Below are 20,460 nucleotides of genomic sequence, written 5' to 3'. Positions count from 1 at the left end.
TACAGAATCAAAATCATAACAATTGAAATTATTGGGACTAAAGTGAAATCTAACTCAAATTATAATGACCAAAAGTGAAATTTAGCCTAACAAATATTGTTAATTAAATGAAAATGTTTGACACGGTGCATTTTGAAGACACAACACTGGAGGCAAGCATAAAGGTCCAAGGATGTCTCTCCGCCATCTAATTATATATTTTATTGTATGATGAGTTGCCAACTTGTCTTGCTGAGTCTACATTCCACAATCAAGATGACCAATCTGGACCAAGAGTCTAGACAGTAGACACAGAAGACAAAGTCGATTACCATATGAAGGACCTTTTGTCATATTGCTTTCCAATTTAACATCTATGATGGACCCTCTAATCCATTCACTGGCACAAGAAAAATCTCATTAACTAATTCTAAAACCTCACACTTTGTCAGCTTATTCTAAAATTTGCATTAAATTCGGAGAAGTGCTTATCAAAACATGAAGCTTTAGCAATCCATGCATGTACAATTTTGGAGCTTTCAAGCACTGTTTATTTATTAGTGGGTTTATATGTTTGGTGAAGTAGATTGAATGATTGCAAGACTAAAATTTGACAAGGGAAAACCTACTCAAAAGAAAATATGCATAAGCTTTCTAGAAAGAACAGAATGCTACAAACACAGATTCTGTGGGAGAATTTTTAGGAATGAAAACAGAGATTTTCTGGATTAGGTAAAAGTTACAATGTATAATGCTTCTTTATAATACAGAATGATTCAACAAATGAGCATTATAACAGGGAAATCATGCTCAAGCGGAAACCGTACCAAATGCTGAAAATGCCTTTCACAAGCATAAAAGGAAGACATGCACTAATGCTGCAGTATCTTGTACTTTTAACACTTTTCCCGCCTGACTATACTTCAAAATCAGGATTCAGGAACCTGTTTGCCAAAGATCAATGGAAACTCATCATACTGTTCAGAGAAACCATGTTTCTCAGCCAAGCTCTTCAATGACTCGTAAACCTGGTACATAGAAGGCCTATCCTTTGGCCTAGCAACCACACAAGTACAAGCAATCCTCATAAACTGCATAATCTCATCATCATGACCTTTCCCTGATAAGACATTGTCTATGGCATCCATGCTTCGACCAGTGTTTGATAAATGACTGACCCAATCCACCAAATGCCCCTTGAATCCTTCCACTACATTACTGATTTCTAGAGGCTTCTGCCCAGTCACCAATTCCAGAAGAACTACCCCAAATCCATACACATCTCCTCTCAGTGATGCCACCATTGTGCTCGAGTACTCCGGAGCCACATAACCAAACTCTCCCAGATCACCATTTACAAACGAGCTATCATTAGAATCACGAGAAGCCACCAGCCTCGCCAACCCAAAATCCGTTATGCGAGCTTCAAAATCATAGTCGAGAAGAATCACATTCGAGCTAATATTCTGGTGCAAATAAGGTGGCTGACAAGCATGGTGAAGCCAGGCAAGTCCTCTGGCCGCTCCAACACCAATTCTCAGCCGTGTCAGCCAATCCAAAAAGCCATATTGGCTATTCAGATTACCACTTCCATGCAACTGAGAGTACAATGTGCCATTATACATGTGCTTGTACACCAAAAGCTTCTCTTCATCCACAACACAAAACCCCAACAAAGGCACCAAATTGGGATGCCTGAGCTGCCCCAACCTATTAATCTCCGACCTAAACTGCTTCTCCCCGAGCTTACAAGCATTAAGCCGCTTAATCGCCAATGCTGACCCATCAGGCAACACAGCCTTATACGAAACCCCGGTCCTCGTGGAAATGACAATGTTTTGGGGGTCAAAATTGTTGGTAGCCACCAACAGATCAGCCAACCGAACTTTCACAATGGGTTTCTGAAACAAAGACACCTGAACAGTCTTGTGAGACCTCAATAACCCGACCCAACCACTCTCATCCTTATCACCACCAAAGCTTCGCTTTTTCCGTCCCGCCCTAACAAAAAACCACCACCAAATCCCAAACCCCAAAATCAGAGACGCAGCAGCACCGATAGCCCCGGCGGCGATTATAATGCCGAGGCTTTTGCTGCTCAGACCACCACACTTGGACCCAAGAGGCTTCCCACAGAGCCCACTGTTCCCATCAAAGTCCTCCTTCTCAAACTTCGACAACTCCGACGGTACTGCGCCCGAGAGACCATTATTAGCAACCGAGAATTTCTTCAACCTCTCGAGCCGGCCCAGCTCGTACGGCAACGAACCGGATAGACGGTTATCGTTCAAAATTAGAGTGTTCAAGAACTTACAGTTGACGATCTCCGGCGGAATCGAACCGGAGAGGCGGTTGTTGGAGAGATCTAGGGTTACGAGATAAGGGAGCCAATTGCAGATTTGGGGAGGGATGGAACCGGAGAGAGCGTTACCGGAGAGATCTAGGGCTTGGAGGCTGTGGCAGAACTTGAGGGACTCAGGGAGCTTACCGGCGAGGTTCATGGAAGGGAGCTGGAGGCTGATGAGGCGGTTCTCCTTCTCGTTCCAGCAAGAGACTCCGACGAGCTTGCAGATTGAGGCGACGGAGTTGTTGGAGAAGTCCCACGAGCCGAGTCGGCCGTCTGGGTCGGCGAGTGAGCTCCGGACGCCCTCCAGGCACGTGAGGTCGTCTTCGATGGAGTGGCAGAGGAGGAGGGAGGTGAAGAGCAGCAGTGAGAGTAAACCCACCGTAATCTTCATGCTTTTTTTTTTTTTTTTTTTCGTTAGGGTTTTGAATTTTTAGGGGTGTGAAGGGTGGGAAGGTGGTGGTGGCGGTGGAGTTTGAAGTAGATGGGAATGGGAGGCCATTGACCGTGCTTCAGAGTCCAACTTTGGAGTTTTGACTTTTGACTGCCATTTTTTTTTTTTTTCTTCTGTCTTCATTTGGGATTTTTGTGCGGCGGACGGCGTCGTTTCGGATGTGACGCGGCTCAGATGGTAACCCAACTAATTAATTTAATGTTTAATTAGCACTAAACTAAATACTCGAGCAGAGACAAACAAAGTAGTAAGTTACGTTTTAAAAGTGGTTTGATTAGACTCTTAGGGCCCGTTTGTTTCACCTTCTTAACAGGGATTGGCTTAGTTAAGACTCTAAGCCCATATTTGGTGAGAGTGGGATTAAAAAAAGAGGGGCTTAGTGAATCCCCTCTAACTTAAATGAACCTTCTTAGATGGGCTTAGTGAAACCCATGAAAAAGTGGAGGATTAGCTAAGAACCTCCTTGGCTTGTACTAGCTAAGAAGCACCCCACCCGATTGCATCCATCCCCAGCCCGTCCTTCGCTCCTCCCCCCCATCCCAGCACATCCCCACCCCACCCCCCTAACCCCATCGCACCCCCCCACCCAGCCCCTCAGTCGCACTCCGCCCACCCAGCTCCGACCTCATTGCACGCTCCACCCAGCTCGTACTCCGCCAGACGCACCCAGACGCACTCTGCCCAGCTCGTACTCCGCCAGACGCACTCCGCCCACCCAGCCCCTCAGACGCACCCATTAGGGCTCCACAACTATTTAGCAGCAGCTGTGGAAGTCATGTTGGAAGCCCGGTGCTGCTGCTGCTGCTGAATGAGTCTGAATCTGGACGACGTCGTCCTATCGAGACTAGCAGAGACCATGGCCATGGGTGTGTCAGGTCTTGAGGGTTTTGGAAGATGCGGTTGCTGTTGGTGATGGGGTTTAGGGCCTCCTCCTCCGTTCTCTTTCAAAGGCTTGAGAGGACGCTGTTTCCTCACATCCGGCGGGAGAGGGGTTTCTGAGCTTTGGGCGGTGGGCCTGTTCTCGTCGGAGGAGGAGCAGCGCAAGGGCTCCAAGTACTCCAAGTGCCTCCGCCGCCGATTCACAGAGGAAGACCGCTGCTTCGGCGGAATTTCCGGGGTCGTGGTCGGGGTTGGAATTGGAGTTGAAAAGGCGTGGTGTTGATGTTTAGGAAGAGGCGATTGCGATTTGGTAGGCAAGGGATGATCACCGGAGAAGGAAACCACAAGAGACATGAACCGAGAGCTCACCTCCCTAACCCTCGGTCGCCGCTGACCAGGCGGAGGAGGAGGAGGAGGAGGGGGATTTATGATTTTGTTTCAAATTAAATTGAAATTTTTTTATAATTAATATGTTTAATTATTTTAAAAATTAAATATGGGGATTTATGATTTTGTTTCAAAAATTAATTTTTCAACTTGTTAGTCCTGCACTGCACCAAACATAGGACAAGACTATTTTCATTATCCAGGTTGTTAGTCCTGCACTACACCAAACATAAAGGCAGTTCTTAGCTAGCTTAGTCCATGCCAAGCTAGTCCATGCCAGTCCCGATAGCTAGTCCATGCCAAGACAGTCCTGTGAAACAAACGAGACACCACTCATGCAGTATAATTTGTTAGGAATCTCTGTCACATTTTTTATTTTTTGGGTGACATGACACTTTTGACTGGTTATTTTATGCCTATTTGATATTATTTTATAGTTTTAGTTGGGCTTGCGACCATATGATTACTTTAAGGCCCACACTTCATATAGACTTATTACCTATTGGCTATGGGTCTCATATTGGGTTAGATTAGGGCTTAGTCATGAGTGGTGGTTCATTCGGCCCATAAACACTGTTGATATAGCCTATTGGGAACTAAGGGAGGAGAACACCACAAGGTAAAGCAAATGTTTCCCCAACCCAAATTTGACAAATATAATTGGAAATTTGGAATGTGATCCTATCATGTACGATTGTTTTAATTGTAGATATTTTTGTAAGTCACATAGATATCTTTTAAACCCTCATGGACCCTACATAATTAATGGTTAAGATGTATACATATCCATTACTGAAATTTGGGGAATATGCTCCCCATTTGTAAAAATAGAAGGAGAATTAATTCTTCATCATTTGGACAAAAATAAAGTATATAGAAGGTGGGTGTTAAGCTTAGAAACTTCAAAGCTAATAACTAGCCACAAATTTTATATCAATTAGCATAAACAGATCGAGTGCCAAATCTGTGCATACATCAAATCAAAGATCTAGGTAAGAGCACAAAAGTAGAGAGTGATCAAATTTGTGGAGAAATTATTGAGAAAGATGAGATATTGATTATAAAATTTTGAAAAAGGTGAACTATTAGTTGATAAGATTTGAATGATATGATGACTTATATTTCTCATACTTATATATGTTCATCTTTTTTTATAAATATATGTATGGTATCTTTGTCTAAATAGTATAATCAATCTGTCAATGAGACCTCAAAACTTAAAGTTCCAAAGGAAATAGGGGGAGACTCCGAGTCTCCTAGCAACTTCTGCGCATTTTAAATGCTTGAAAAAAGAAAAAGAAGGGAAAATATATATATATATACTGAAAAGAAGATAATATATATGATGCAATAATGATGACAATGAAAGAGAATTGAGGGCATTACATCAGATCGAGTAACGGAGTGGACACAGCCAAACTGCATAGAAAGATTCTGATGTTCATGATTACAAATAATTAATAAATAAATAAATAAGGGTTTTTTGATGGACAAAATAAATAAAAGAAGTTTGTATTGCGGTGGAGTGAGGAACCAAATGAGATCGAAAGCAAATATGGCCTGGAAATGGATAAAAGAATCATGGCCAAAGTAATTGTTCCTTTTTTTATAATAAATTGACGTGTCTGGCAAGGGATCGATGGACCAAACGCAGACTAATTATGAGCTAGCGACTCATAATGTTATAGAATCAGTTCCCTTTGCCACCTTTTTTGCAGGGTACGTACGTATAAGGATATTCATTCATAAGGAAGATAAAGTTGCTAGTCCACTCTTGACTCTTCTACCAAGCTCCCTTTTCTCATTATACGACAACAAGCTACCATACACTATAGTACTATACACGAGACTACGAGAGAGAGAGAGAGAGAGAGAGAGAGAGAGAGAGAGATAATGAAATAAAAGCTTACCAAAACTTTATAGAACCCCACAGAACAGAACAATTTGACTTTGCTGCTTAAACCCTTTTCTTTTTTCGACCGTGTTTAGATGCAAAATCGTTCATAAATACCAATATCCCTGTTTCATTGTTATTTGTTTGCTACAATCATCTATATATATAGCTAGTAGCTCCTCATCTATTTCTTCATCTGATCATATTAAGATTGGAAGCTAGCTAATAGGTAGATATGGCAAACATTAAGGGTGGACGCAAAAAGAAATCTCTTTGTGAGAAATCAATGGTGTTGGTGGCAAACATCATCAGACTTTCATCTCTACCTCTTTCCAATATGAGTAGTACTTTCGAAACATCCATGAGATCACCGCAGCCACGGCCACCGCCACCACCACCAGCTGATCATAAAACCAGCGTGGGGGTGCGTAGTAAAAGTACTACTACTGGTAAAGTCACTAGTAGACGTAGTAGTGGAGCCACAAGTAAAGTTGTATTAGACGTTGTCCCTCAACGTTCACAGGAGCAAGAAAATGACTCTAAGAAGCCCTTCTCCTACTTGATGCAACCAATTACAGATGATCAGGTATCTGTCAAGCGTGGTCAACTGGATCGTGATCCCGACGATGTTGATGCCAGAGCTGAAGATTTCATTAGAAGGATACGTGGTCGTGAGAAGAAGCAATTCGAGCAAAACGATTTGGTCAACACTACTACTTCTACTACTACTAGTAGTACTGCATCAAAACGATTTGGATACTCATATTCATCCCTAATTAATTAGTACGTACGTACTTAATTGGAAGCACATATACGTACATATATACGTATATTCTATTTATATGCTATCTTTTGATCTCCTTCTGCGACAGACTGCCATCGATGCATGGACAATATATATCAATAGCTAGATATCGAATTAAGTGAGATATATATTAGCTATAGCTCATCATCCTATATTGCATGTTGATGTTAATTTCTTTTTTAATTACTTTGCAAGCATCTATTATTTGATATTGATCGATTGTAATATTTGTACAACAATAAAGCATTTTATGAAATATTGATGTGTCCGATCTATATATATTAATTATATAAGTTAGCTAGCATGCAATAAATATATAAGGAATAATATATAGATGGACACACGATACCTATTTAATTTAGTTGATTAAAATCCAGCTATTAATAATAACTTGTATCTTCATGGGGAGAAAAATAATATTTAAGGTGTGGATCATGCATGGTTGTCACATGCATATATGCATAAGGTTAGCCCATGATCGATATGAAAAGCTGCCCCACTTTTCTAATTTCCCAAGCATACATATATTCCAAATTAAGAAGATATGTTATCTTGGGGATGCACTACAAGAAATCTGGGCTATGACTACTAAGTTTTTTTTGGTAGCTATTCATGCATCCATTAGCCACAAAATATAATAGACTAGGAGATTAGCCACCCTTAACCTGTTGGTACAGTCTGGGTGGCATAGAGGCAAGGGCAACCCATCTAAATAGATGGTGGAAGCAGCTGACACTTTTTGACAAAATTTCCTGACAGAAACTGCTCCCACTTCTGCTGCAAGTAGTGGCTGCAAACATATCACCATTACTCATTTGGTTGCTATATATCTTGGTGGTGCAAGGAATAGATTAAACAAAGGCTTTCCATGGATTAAAGGACTTTTCCTTAACAATGGATTAAACATATATATATATATATATATATCACCATTCACCAATACAGAAGGTTCTTTTTTTTTTTTTTTATCAAGAGAAGCTTTAAGGTTGGGTATATAGTTGTATGATTGTATCCCACCATTATGCAAATGGTTGGATAGTTTGTTGCTCCATAAAAATGGTAGTAGTGAAATCATCTTGCATTAGATCGATAAACCTCAGTGCGAAATATTACAATACTCATCAAATTAATTAATGTTGCAGCTTACATCAAATTACAGCACCATCCAGGCATCTAGACCTATGAACTCCCTCCTAAAGGGAGAACCCCACATTTCCAAAATCATAAAGATATATCCAATGCATACAGAGAAAAACAAAAATCCAATGTACACTAAAACTGTCACAAACTCACCGAAATTAGAGCACTAATTAAATCCCGTTGTCTTCCTAGCTCGCTGCCTTCTAAATCTACATCCTACAATTCACAGAGCAAAAAATATAAGAAAAGGAACAAACTCCAATAAGAATGGTACTTTAGAATCATAAAGGACTAGTTAACTACGTCAACATTCCAACTAATTAAACACGTACATTCAATGAAAATTAATAAGATGATAGAGGAAGAAGACAAACATAAAAAATACAAAAACACGTATATATCTGAAACTTAAACTACCTGGGAGTTCCCAAGCCTCACACTTACTGGGATAAACAACTACTACAACTTTTGACATAAAACTAACTAGATACCCTGCAACATAGATAACATGATCGAGATGAGTTCTTCATACGTAGGATGAAATTTGAACTTAGGAGAAATGAAGATTCTGGTGCATTGATTTTTTATTATTAGTTTGATCGATTAGAATCCCAAACTAAGTACTGAATTGTTAAATGAATTGAGCAAAGCAGCACCTCCAAATCAAAATAAAAATAAAATTAATAATCAATTTATAACCAAAGCCCAGTATAACTGCTTTATAGGTTAAACCACACTTTTGGCAAGCCCATTTAATAAGAGTGGCCCATCAACCACTAAAATATTGTGGCTTAATATGGTGAACCATGAAAATGTAATTGGTGAGTATCCAAATAAGCAATTGTCACTTAAACAAATCTAGCTAGTTGCAAAATGAAGTGGCATTTGCCAAGTTTTCTTGTAGTGATGCTTGCCTAGCTTCCCCATTGAGGACTTTTTATATACGAGGCACTCCTTTACAGCCATATGGGTGTATAAAATTTTTTGTATGTGTATATTTCTCTGAATGACTGAATATATAGATGTATATATTTGTTTCTGTATATCTCTCATGACATAATTAGATTATATGATGAAAGACATTAATATATAAAGTGTATACACTCAGAAAAAAAAAAAAAAAAAAAATTGTGGTGTCTGCAGGCCAAAATCCAGAAAATATTGCCCTGCACTTCATTTCCCTCCAAATACAGATCGACCCACCCAATCCGAAATTACCCATTGACTCGATCAATCTGGTGTAGCCATGTAAAATTTCTACTGACTAATTAACCATCATCATCTAATAATTAAGCTAATTACCAAGCCAGATTTTATAAATAAATTAATGCCTCCTCCAGTACAATGTACGTAAAATTAATTAATCTGTTGGCATGCAAATGCATGTACCAGAGTGAAATAAAGATGAATTAGGTCGGTGGACAACAACTCTTTACTCCATTTTGTTTATAAAATTATGCCGCAACCAACTTTCTATTTGTGAATATGCGTTCTATGTCTCCTCAACTCCATATATAGATTCGATCGGTGTGTGCTTTGCCACATCAATTACTAGATTAAATGTATCACGATCTTGTACACTTAATTGTAGTACATATAACATTGCTCTTCTTGGAGAATAATGCTTAGTATATTTAAACTGGAAAGATAATTAATATACAAATCATCTAAGAATTTGCAAGAAAACACCAATAGATAGTGGACGCCTATTTGTTATGCATTTGCTCATTAATTAATTGAATTTTATAATGTAACAAGATTCAACCTTAATTTAATTTGTTATAATACGTACATCTCTAATAAGTGACACCCACTTGTCATTAATTAATATATATAGACGGAATCATTAATTGTTGGACATGAAAGATTTTTGGTGCTAGGTTTTTTTGTTGGCTTTGTTTTTTAAGAGTGATGATCAAAACTACCTATTTAATTCATCTGAAAAATAAAAAAGCAAACAAATTATATATTTATATATATTATGAATTTATGAGTTACATAAAGAGATGGAATATTCAGACATTTTTGCTAGCTAGTTGAAGTTGCATATATAGGTCCAGGCTGTCCAGCACAGCAGAGACCAAAATAACAGTGCGCACCTTGTGCTCTTTATCATTCCACCCAAAAGGAACCAGACAAATTAAACAAGAATTCCCACAAGTCCACAACACAGAAAAACGAGAACGACTGAACGACTGAACGACTGAACCCATCTTGTCCTAATAGTCCTTTCTAGCTTAATTAAACCTGTACAAATTTAAAGAAAGGAATTAATCCCCTAGTTACATAGCCTACTACTAATAATTAAATTCATTTCTCTAATTAATAATAATCGAATATTAATTTTATCTTATCGATCTAATCGGGCCCATTAATCAATTTCCAATCTCCCATCATCTCACGATCGATGCTAGCTAGCCGTACGTATAATACACGTGATGATGATGATGATCAAATTAAATAGTTCAAGCAACACTAATGATGCTATCAGACCCACTGGACATTCCCTGAAACGCTGACGAGTGAGACGTCGGCGTCGGCGACTGCTGCTCGTCCGGTTGCGACGACGTCGTAGAGAGCTTCAGCGACAAAGGCAACGGGTCGACTCGGGTGGGTGAAGAAGAATACTTGTTGTTCAAATTGAGGTCAGCCATTTTCGAAGATGGAGGGACCGGATGAAGCGGAATCGGACGGACCAGCTTCGTCGACGTTGGCGTAGTGCTTTTCGCCTGCAGCTGAGGGTTTGGTGTCTTGGGTCCTAAAGTCAAACTTTCCATCGAGCTCTCGCCGGAGACAGGTAGGACCACCGGCGACAACGCCATTGGAAAATTCGACACCGAAAAGCCTCCGAGAATATTGCCACCCAATGGAGGCTGTGGCTGTGGTGGATATGGTACTGCTGCTAGTGATGATGCAGTTTCTTGGTGCAGGCCTAGATCTTCTTCCATTAATGATGAATTCATGGACTGCAAATTAATTAAAAGGCAATAATTAATTATTAATTATGATAACCCTTTGGTTAGCTCGGGTGAGGGTGAGTGGATAAGAATTAGGATTAGGTTTACTTCCGATATAACAAAAAAAAATTGACACAAATTAAGGCATTAATTAATTAATTTAATGCATACGGGAGTATCGGTGGTGATGTCGAAGAGACTAGATCTGCGGCGTCTTCGGTTATGGTTGTTGCGCCTGAGGAAGTACTTCTGAGCATGACTCGCCACCTGAGTCGGCGTCCGAGTCTTCACGAAGTTTCTAGAAATCCCTCTCCAATCTCCCTTCCCGACCTTCTGCAAACCCAAGAGGAACAGCCTGTGCTCCTCCTCCGTCCACGCAACACCTTAATGAATCAATCAAAAATCCAATCAGTAAATTAAAAAAGAAAAATATATAAAAGACCTGAGACCAAACATGTGCGTACCTCTCTTGCGCTCGCGGCGGTGGCCAGAGGCGTGGACGACGTCGTCGGAGGCGTAGCCGGCGTCAGGGTTGGAGTCGGCCGGCAGAGGCTGCTCGTACTGGGAGAGATTGTGCATGCTGGCGCTCTTCCTGAAGGCGTTTCCCAGCTGCTGCTCCGTCACTCTCACGCCGAATAGCATGATGCCGTTGGTCTCTGCCGAGGCGGCGCCACTACCGCCTCCACCGCTCGCCTCCGTGCATGTGCGCGAGTTGTGGCCGTTGTTCCCACACTGAGAGCACGTGCGAGACATGACGATGGTCTTCTACGACGTCGTACTAAAGAAGTTTTAATAAGACATGCAATATTAGAGAACGTCTGAGAGAAAAGATGGGAAATTGGTTTGTGGAATGAAAGAGAAAAATGAGGGATGCTTTGGCTGATATATAGCAGCGAGTTAGAGTTAGCTAGCTGTATTCTAGGGTTTGTTTGTGCTTGTGCTTATGGCTTTATGCTATATCTGTACGAACATGGACCACACAACTCCAGGACATGTTACAGTGCTTCGCAAGAGCATCATATTAATGTCCTCATCGCCCACTTTTGGCGACTCCGATCTAAATTTCGTCAATCAGAACCATTGAATTTGGCTACACGTTGTCGATGCAACCAAGCCTCTGTGTCATTGTAATAACCCCTGGATGAGATTCATCCTCTGTGCCTCTGCCATCCATGATTAAAATTATCTCCACCGTTGGATGGCAGATCATACTGCCTCCACTTGTTGGATGGGTTGGTAGTGGTTTTAATTTTAGGTTGGGACTTTAATTGATTCTGTCCTATATTACTATATATAGTGCATATAACTGTCAAGTGCCTATTGGATTTGAGATTATATCTAAAATACTAATGATTGGGAGGTATGTTATATATTTTTGACAATTAATTATTATCTTATTGAACAATAATCTCACATATTATATTGCGAGCGTATTAACAATTAAAAAATTTATCATGTAAAATCATATATAAATATGTAATCATGATTGACACAATATGATAACATAAATGGTGTATTCTATGGTAACATAATATTATTTTGTGTCTTTAATTTAAATATTATAAGCAGTTGGTGGGTAGTTCAGTTAGAAGGACCGTTGAATTTGCCCTTTTACATCCAAATTCAATTCCCCTCTCTTCCTCCTGAAAAAAAAAATAAATTATGCATTATAAAATATTTCAGCAATTTATGGACTCTCTATTTGTATTCTTTCGCACATTTAGGTAGTGCAAATAATTTGTCACAGGAGTAGTGTTATATTTACTTTATGAAAGAAGGTTAGCAAAGCTTCTAGAGAAGTATAGATAGCGCAATATTTTATAATAAAAATTTTTTAATTTATAAGTTGAACCATCTAATAAGTAATAACTAGGGTATTTTTCATTATATTAAAATATTAGCCCATTTTTGTATATTTTAATTAAGAAAGTATGTGGTCTTCTTATTATACTTTAGTTGCCATGTTATTCAAATTGTGTGCTCTAATTTTAAATTATCCTTGCTACAATTGGTAAGCATTATTGGTCATCAGAATTCAGAAGTGTCTGCTTGTCAATAAAAACTATGGTAGAGGTTTTTATACCAATAATTTAACATATAAAAAAATTGAAAACTTATTTAAAAAAAAAAAAAAAGCGACGGTGGAGGAGCAAAGTGTGTTGTGCACCGTCAAGTCGGCATATTCGGTGGCTCTTTGAGAAAAGATGTGGTTGTCTGTCTCAATGCTTCACGTACGTTAATTAAATGGCTCGTGGTGGATGTGGGTGTGGATGGTAAGTAAAAACAGGGGCCCACCCATCACCACCTACACATACACACCTTCTCTTTACCTCAACCTTTGTATGTGGCTCTGGACCCTCCTGTGGATGGATGCCTTTTGCTTTCCTCTTTTTTCTTTCGATAGTTTGATGGAATCCTTTTCTTTGTCCTTTTTATTTTCGTTTTTTTATCAATAAGACTTCTAAAGCAACAGAGCTTCTCGACCATAAACTCTCACTGACACTCCTTTGTTGCCACGTGGCTGTTGGAGGCTGTGACTGTGAGCACTTGGGCCGTGTTGTAGATCAGCAGAGGTCGTGTGAGTTTATAGTTGCTCTTTGGAAGCACGTGTTCCTCACTTGTTGAGCTGATTTCAAAGCATTTGTTTGTTCATTACTTTTGATCCATCTAGATTGAATTTTTCTTGGGTGTGTAACTGTGTAATGTGTTTTCTGTCCGCACTTTGTTTTCTTATGCAATCTAATTTCTGTAGTCACATGCAGTGAATCGGTGAGTACGGAGTTAAGTTAAGGCAACTTGGTACCACCAACAGGTCTAACACAAAGTAGTGGCGGCTAATGTTTCATTCTTTTTCAATTTCTCATCCAACTGTTACTTAATTGCTTGTTGTCCACTTGTCCTAGATCAATCAGATTATTACATGTAGTAGTACTAACTATTTGATTTCATTTCTAAAAAGGCTCTTTATGATTTTTGAAGTAGGATCACTCTAATAAATATAGCTTTGATTCGACCTTTCCTGGTTATATGATGTATTCTATGTTGATAATAAAGTACATCCTTTCTAAAAAAAACCAAAAAACTATAGCTTCAATTATCATTAAAAAGATTAATATATAATTTATTTATCAAGACCTTTACATTTCTAAAATTTCGGATTATTATATATTTATTTTTTTAAGGGAAAAAACTATTCCAAACCACAAAAACACCTTTATTGAAACTTAATAAATATTGTTCGTCTTCTTTAATTAGATGAGCAAGCCAAACATAATGGTTCCAACTATAGACAGTTGTTTCAACGATTAGCGATTTTTAGTAGCCTCGTTCACACATTTCCTTGTTATAGTTTCACGAATTTTCAGTTTTATGGATTTTGCTTTAAAATCCTTGTTAAAAAACATATCATCATTGTTTCAGTAACCTTCAAATTTCATGTTCATTTGTATCATGCTTGTAACTCCAATTGTAGAACACTTACATTTACCCCACATCTATCGTATGAGTTTGATTCCCAACATCTTCCTCCTCATACCTTAGTTAGTTGTTTAGGGCTTCATTGAAAATATTAAAAAATCCGATTAAATAAGACACACAAATAAAACAAAAAAAAGGGTGGAAAGAAAAAAAATATTTGCTACAATAGTATTATTTAAACACATCTCCCACCGTCCAATCTGTTGACATCAGTACGTTGACATAAAAAATCTCCTTTCACATGAAAAACCTTGTTTCCACGTACCACGTACATCACGTGATGGAATAAAAATGGGTAGCGCGCTGCGCTTTGATCTCCGATAAGAGACATTAGCAATACGCTAAGCAAGAAACAGGCAGCTATAATATCTCCATGACTCTAGGAGTTGGCCCTCCTAAGTCTAAACTAACTTCCTAATAATTGTTTTTTATTCTTACAGATTTAGTTCAGTTATTTTATACCTAGTTCAATTTTGGTCCACAATCTTTTTTAAGTTATGTTTTGGTCCACTAATTGTTTCACTTGTTCAATAAAGGTCCAGATTTGATTTCTCAAATTTGGCCTGCTTTTTACCCTATCAAATCTCACCCAAATTCAGCAAATATATACTTGTTTTAAAGCTATGCATTTCTTCTTTACAACCATATAAAGATCATTCAAATTGGAGTTCTAAAACTCAAGATAATTGACCCTAAAGTAAGGTACTCAAAACTGCCAATTTTTCAAATTTCACCAAATCTCAATTCTCTTAGATTATAATACTCCAAATTTGTTTTTATGACTAAAAAATGGTGAAATATAACTTATACTTCAATTATAATTGAAGAAAACACAACCCAAAAGATTTAAAGTCACAAATCTGGACCTTTATTGAACAAATGAAACAATTAGTGGACCAAAACAGAACTTAAAAAAGATCGTTGACCAAAATTGAACTAGATATAAAATAAGTGGACCAAATCTATAATTTCCTCTAATTCTAAATTATACTTAATCACGTGGGAGATCATAATGGGTTGTTTATGGTACTGAAGCAATAACTGAGAATAGTACTGCTGTAGGCTGTAGGGTAAGCAATAGTCATTATTACAGACAACCACTAGGTTCACTTCACTGCACATCATATAAAATATCCACGTTGGGATAAGTAGATGACTTTAACGCAGAATCGTTGCCCATTCAATGAATTGATTGGTGTTTGTTATCGTATCCGGATAAGACACGATATGTCCTCAGATTGGTTAACAACAATATACGATAAATGCCTTTTAAAGCCAACCCAAAACACATGTACCGATGTACGTATACAGTTTCTGGCCCACAAAAAAAAAAAAAAAAAAAAAAAACAGCCTTATTCACACTTATACTTCCTGAAATATGCACTTTTTCTCAATTTAATTTCTCAAATTTACATTATATCATTTTATCACTTGAATTTTCATTTTTGTTACAAATTGTTGATCAAATTACGTCTAGTTCATTAATTCTTCCTTAAAAAAAGTAATGTAGTGCCTACAAGTCAAATTTATCACTACATCAACATTTATAACGAAAGAGTTAAAAGACTAGGTGGAATTGGAAAATTTATAAGAAAAATGAAAATTCATGTGGCAAAGTGTTATGTTTTAAGTTTAAGGGAATAAAGTGAGAACAAATGTATTTTTCAAGGGATATTGATGCAAATAAACAAAAAAAAAATAAGGTCCATTGATTTTAACTATTAAATTTCAATAACTTTTTAGTTTATATATCAAAATTAAATAGTATTGTAGATTATGTACTAGTTGAAAAGTCAAACAAAATAATAAAGTAAAAGATATTAGAATTTACAAATATTACATCACATGTCACTACAATAAAAAAATAAAAATAATATTACATCACAAATATTACATTAATTTATATTATATTGTATTAAAAAAAAATCAATCCAGTCACAACTTAACTGTGACTGTCTTGGTAAATTGAAAGAGGCAATTCACACGACTATACTATATATTATTTTGAGTAAAAGTATTGTTTTGACCTCTATTTATACTATATTGTAGTATAATTTTTCTAAAAAAAATTCAATTAAGTCAAAACTTAACTATGACTGTCTCACAACTTAAATGTGACTGTCGTACAGTCACAACTAAATGTGAAGTTGAGACTACATTGACAAATTTTCAAGATAATATAAAAGTCTCAAGAGCAATTTTGTCAAAACCTTAAAAATTTTAACTAACACCCATCACATGTAGGCCAAAGAACAAAAATGTCAAATGAAAAATACTCAAATCAAATGGGCAAATATATTTGTGACATAATCTAAAAAACTGCATTTAAATTTGGTAATTCAATTGAAATATTATATAGTCTTCATGTTATACTAAAAAATTATTAAAATTTAGTATTTAATCCTAATTTTTTTAAAAATATATGTATAAAGTTATACACTTAATTGTATTTATATTTGATACAAGATGGGATTGAAAAATGGACTATAAAAAATATACACTCGTAATAAGTGATATTTTCTGACATTTTAAATTTTTTAGGTTTAATAATGGGAGAGATTGTAAGTTTGTAAGTCATCTTGGACCTAATTTTTTTGTCTTGTTCTTATGTCCCCAAATTCAGACGGCCGACCCCAGATCATTAACTTTGACCAAAACAGTTGATCCACTTGGGAGTCTGGCTCTGAATTTGCATTTATGGAGATGTAATATGCCAATGTGTCTCCTTCAACATACTATATAGACTAGAGTGCTACACCCAAGCTGCATGGAGACAAAAACTACCGAATAATTAGGGCCTGTAAAAATGTCCCAGCCCCATGGGCCGGCCCATGCTCCCGACGAGTTAGATCAGCCCGTATACCCTTGGTCTTGGATAGCAAATTCAAGAAAACGACAGACCGTATCCAATCAAAAAATCAACGCCCTTCTTTTTTCTTTTTTTTTTTCCCTATATTCTATAATTATCAATGGAAGCGGGAGCGGGAAGCCTTCTCCGCAGTCCCATTCCATGTACCCCAAAACGCCCTCTCCGACGTCGTCTTGGCCCCACTTTCCCGCGCATCATCATCAGGGCTTCAAATTCAGATAGTCGTCGTTACGGAGGCCCTAAGCCAAAGCGGAATTGGGTGGCCGATTGGGTCTCAAACAACGACGACGTCGTTCGGGCCTTGCCGATATATGCCGGAGGCGCCTCCCTCTTGGCCGTTCTCTTTAACCGCACCGCTTCGGACATTGCTCTTGTGGCCGACGCCAGCAGGTAACACTTAGCCTAATCCTCTTTGCTTAATTAACATCATTTTCAGCATTTTGATAATTATGTTTAACTTGTATGTTGAAGTTAAATATTTATCTGAAATTATGTTTAACTTGTAGTTCACAATCTAGAGCTGATTTGTTGACGCTGGGATTGGCTGTGACCAACATCCTAGCAGGTCTGGTATGGCTGTCAATCAGGCCAAAATCTATATCTAAGGTGAGAAATTGAGCTCATTGGTTCCATTTTTTCAAATTACTTGTATTGCCTTATTTATTTTTCACCATTTAATTTCAGGTGAATCCTGAAGGGGTCAAATGCCAGAGGATGTATTCACAGCATCTCCCTAACACTCTAGTTTCTGAGCTATTGTGGTAATTCATTATTAACACATGTCACATAGCAATGTTGATCAAATTGCAATTAGTAAATAATGTGTACCCGAAATTCCTGTATGTTCAATTCAAAGCATGTAGTTTATAGTTTGTAGCGATCAGTGGATTGAGAAATCGTTTAGTTTGTTTAATTTGAGTTGGGTGGTTAATTGTTGCTTTTCATTACATATTCTCAGGGCATGGGAATCTCTTTCAGATGTTACATGCTGCCAGTCTCTTGTTATAGTTTATGATGGCAGATGTATCCTTCAGATTGGTTTTGCAGCCGAATCTTCCGATGTTGATGGCCAGGCTGTAGCTGTGGATGCTGATAAACTGATGCAAGGATCACTCTATCTAGGTGCTATGAAATCAGGAGTTCGTAAGTACTTGCCAAGGACTGCATCTTATCTGTTGAAGTTGTCAACTCTTTACCATGCCACAACCTATACAAGATTTCCACCAAATGTTTGATAATCTTAAGACCACCTGTTATTTCAGAGAGCTATTTGGCCAACCTATCTCTTTATCCTGGGAAATCTGAGCTTCCATTTCTGCCTTCAACTACACAGGTTTAATTTTCTTCTTAGATTTTCAACTCTACGTTGGGTAAATTTGTTCAAGTAATGTGTTTTGGTCCTCCAGTTGATTCATTCATTAGCAATATGCACACTTAGACAGTAACCTGATGTGCACAACAAACTAGAAAGATATTTTTCTTGGTTTCTTGAATTCTATACTTTAAAATTGACTTTGTATATCTGCAATTATTGATTGGTAACGTGATTTCCAACTTTTCCAGGCAGTAATCTTGCAGCCACTGGGAGACAAAGGAATTGCAATAATTGGTGGTGATACAGTTAGAGGATTCACAAATTCTGATCAGGTGTCCTTTTTTACTTTGAAATTTAGACTTATGTCATCTATAAATTAAAGAGAGTGAGATTGTGTGGCTGTATATACTTACCCACCCCCCCCTTCTTCTCTTGTGTGTGGAATGTTATATCTCATTATTTGCCGTATACTACAGTAGTACAGTCAATGGTCATATGCTTGATAGGGGACACCATAGCCCTTGAGAAATTAGTATGCTATATCTTTGAAGTTTTGATTAAGCATACAAAAATGAAGTGGTCCTTGCTTACTTCGTACCTTAGATCCTAAAGTTAGGGACTACTTGGAAAAAAATCATGCAATCCTGTGTCATTTATCAGACTTTAGTCCAACATCATATATTTCTTAGCAGTCTGCATGTATATCCATCTCTACGGGCCCTATTATATCTGCACATGTAAAAATTTGTAAGCATAATTGTCCTGTCTTTATACTTTTCATAGTGTAATACCACTAAATCTACATTCTTCTGAATGAAAAACATCTAACTAGTGGCTAGTTAATCAAAATTATTTCATATGTATTTGTTTTATGTGTTTCTCTATTTTTCCTGTAGTTGTTACAGTAAACATTGAAATGCTTACAGGCATGGATTTCATTAATTGGAGAGAAGCTGGATGCTACTCTAGCAAAATGTGTGAATGACTTCCCATTGGCTGTGCAAGATCCAGTTCTCAAGTAATTAACTGTGAAGGTTGTTGATATCATCCTTGCATTGCAATGGTTGTAGACTTAAGCCAGGTAACTTTTCATTTTGTTTTCTACTGCATCTTAGCTTAAAATAGTTTCAAACAATAACCTTATATATGGACACAATGTTTATGGTGTAGTTTAACATCACTGCTAATGGGATGGAAATCAATCGAATGTTCTGAAATAACCAAACAGGAGGACTTCATAATTTCACACAAAGTACTGATGCCCAAATGCACCTTTGTTTCAAAAGTGTGGTGTTAGCTGCTCTGATGCTTACTCATTCTAGTAGTTGAAGCATCAGATTCTAACACCAGTTGGTTTGGATTTTTTCATGTCCTGCTTTAAGAGTAATATATTTGTAGTCACTTTTTCACTTTACTTTTGAGTAGAGAAAATCTCTCTCTCTCTCTCTCTCTCTCTCTCTCTCTCTCTCTCTCTCTCTCTGTTGTGTGTGTGTGTTTGTTTTTGATAATCTCTCTGTTGAGGTTATTTAGTTTATTATTCATTCATCCAATTCTTTATTCTTAGGTTCCTCTCAAGCAACAGCTTTATCATAAAGAACGAAGAATGGCAAGCTGGCAATAATTGAGATTGTATTCTGGTGCCAGGCAATTCCACTGCAACAACTGATCTATAATGTTCTTGTCCCTAATGTATAATTATGTACATAATCTGTCTTATATAAATGGGTCAGGCGCTTAAAACGGATTCTTCAGAGATGCTTCCTGGAAGTTCTGTACCAAAGGGGAAACATTAGTATTTTAGACATTCTAATTCTTAAATTAATCAAGAACCACGCTTGTATTGTTAGTGCACATAATGTTGCTCAATTCTCTAGTAAAAGTGTTCCATTGGCCAAGATGTGGTTGTGGCTGTGGTTTAACTAAGCTAGCTAAATGTTGCAACCTAGCTTACTAATGAATA

The 20,460-nt window shown here is 37.6% G+C and overlaps 3 protein-coding genes across 3 annotated transcripts; 1 reads left to right on the top strand and 2 right to left on the bottom strand.

The window, feature by feature from the left end:
- Positions 1–643: 643 nt before the first annotated feature.
- Positions 644–2,848, bottom strand: LOC147295065 (putative inactive receptor kinase At1g27190). The gene has a single exon (XM_086232476.1). It carries the CDS (start codon positions 2,715–2,717, stop codon positions 909–911), a length of 1,809 nt encoding a protein of 602 aa, XP_086088602.1. The 5' UTR covers positions 2,718–2,848; the 3' UTR covers positions 644–908.
- Positions 2,849–9,828: 6,980 nt separating this feature from the next.
- LOC147295064 (myb-like transcription factor family protein) lies at positions 9,829–11,751 on the bottom strand. The gene is made up of 3 exons (XM_086233059.1): positions 11,304–11,751; positions 11,011–11,222; positions 9,829–10,848 (listed from the first exon to the last, which is right to left on the bottom strand). The coding sequence occupies exons 1-3, from the start codon at positions 11,590–11,592 to the stop codon at positions 10,348–10,350; spliced, it is 1,002 nt and encodes a 333-aa protein (XP_086089185.1). The 5' UTR covers positions 11,593–11,751; the 3' UTR covers positions 9,829–10,347.
- Positions 11,752–17,241: 5,490 nt separating this feature from the next.
- Positions 17,242–20,419, top strand: CCB4 (cofactor assembly of complex C). The gene is made up of 8 exons (XM_086233112.1): positions 17,242–17,575; positions 17,692–17,791; positions 17,870–17,946; positions 18,144–18,328; positions 18,448–18,518; positions 18,749–18,832; positions 19,427–19,581; positions 20,065–20,419. Exons 1-7 carry the CDS (start codon positions 17,286–17,288, stop codon positions 19,520–19,522), a joined length of 903 nt encoding a protein of 300 aa, XP_086089238.1. The 5' UTR covers positions 17,242–17,285; the 3' UTR covers positions 19,523–19,581; positions 20,065–20,419.
- Positions 20,420–20,460: the final 41 nt, after the last annotated feature.

The sequence above is a fragment of the Dryas octopetala genome, chromosome 2, assembly GCF_963921425.1.
Source record: "Dryas octopetala chromosome 2, drDryOcto1.1, whole genome shotgun sequence".
Taxonomy (NCBI): Eukaryota; Viridiplantae; Streptophyta; class Magnoliopsida; order Rosales; family Rosaceae; genus Dryas; species Dryas octopetala.
This window is presented reverse-complemented; position numbering and strand designations above follow the sequence as displayed.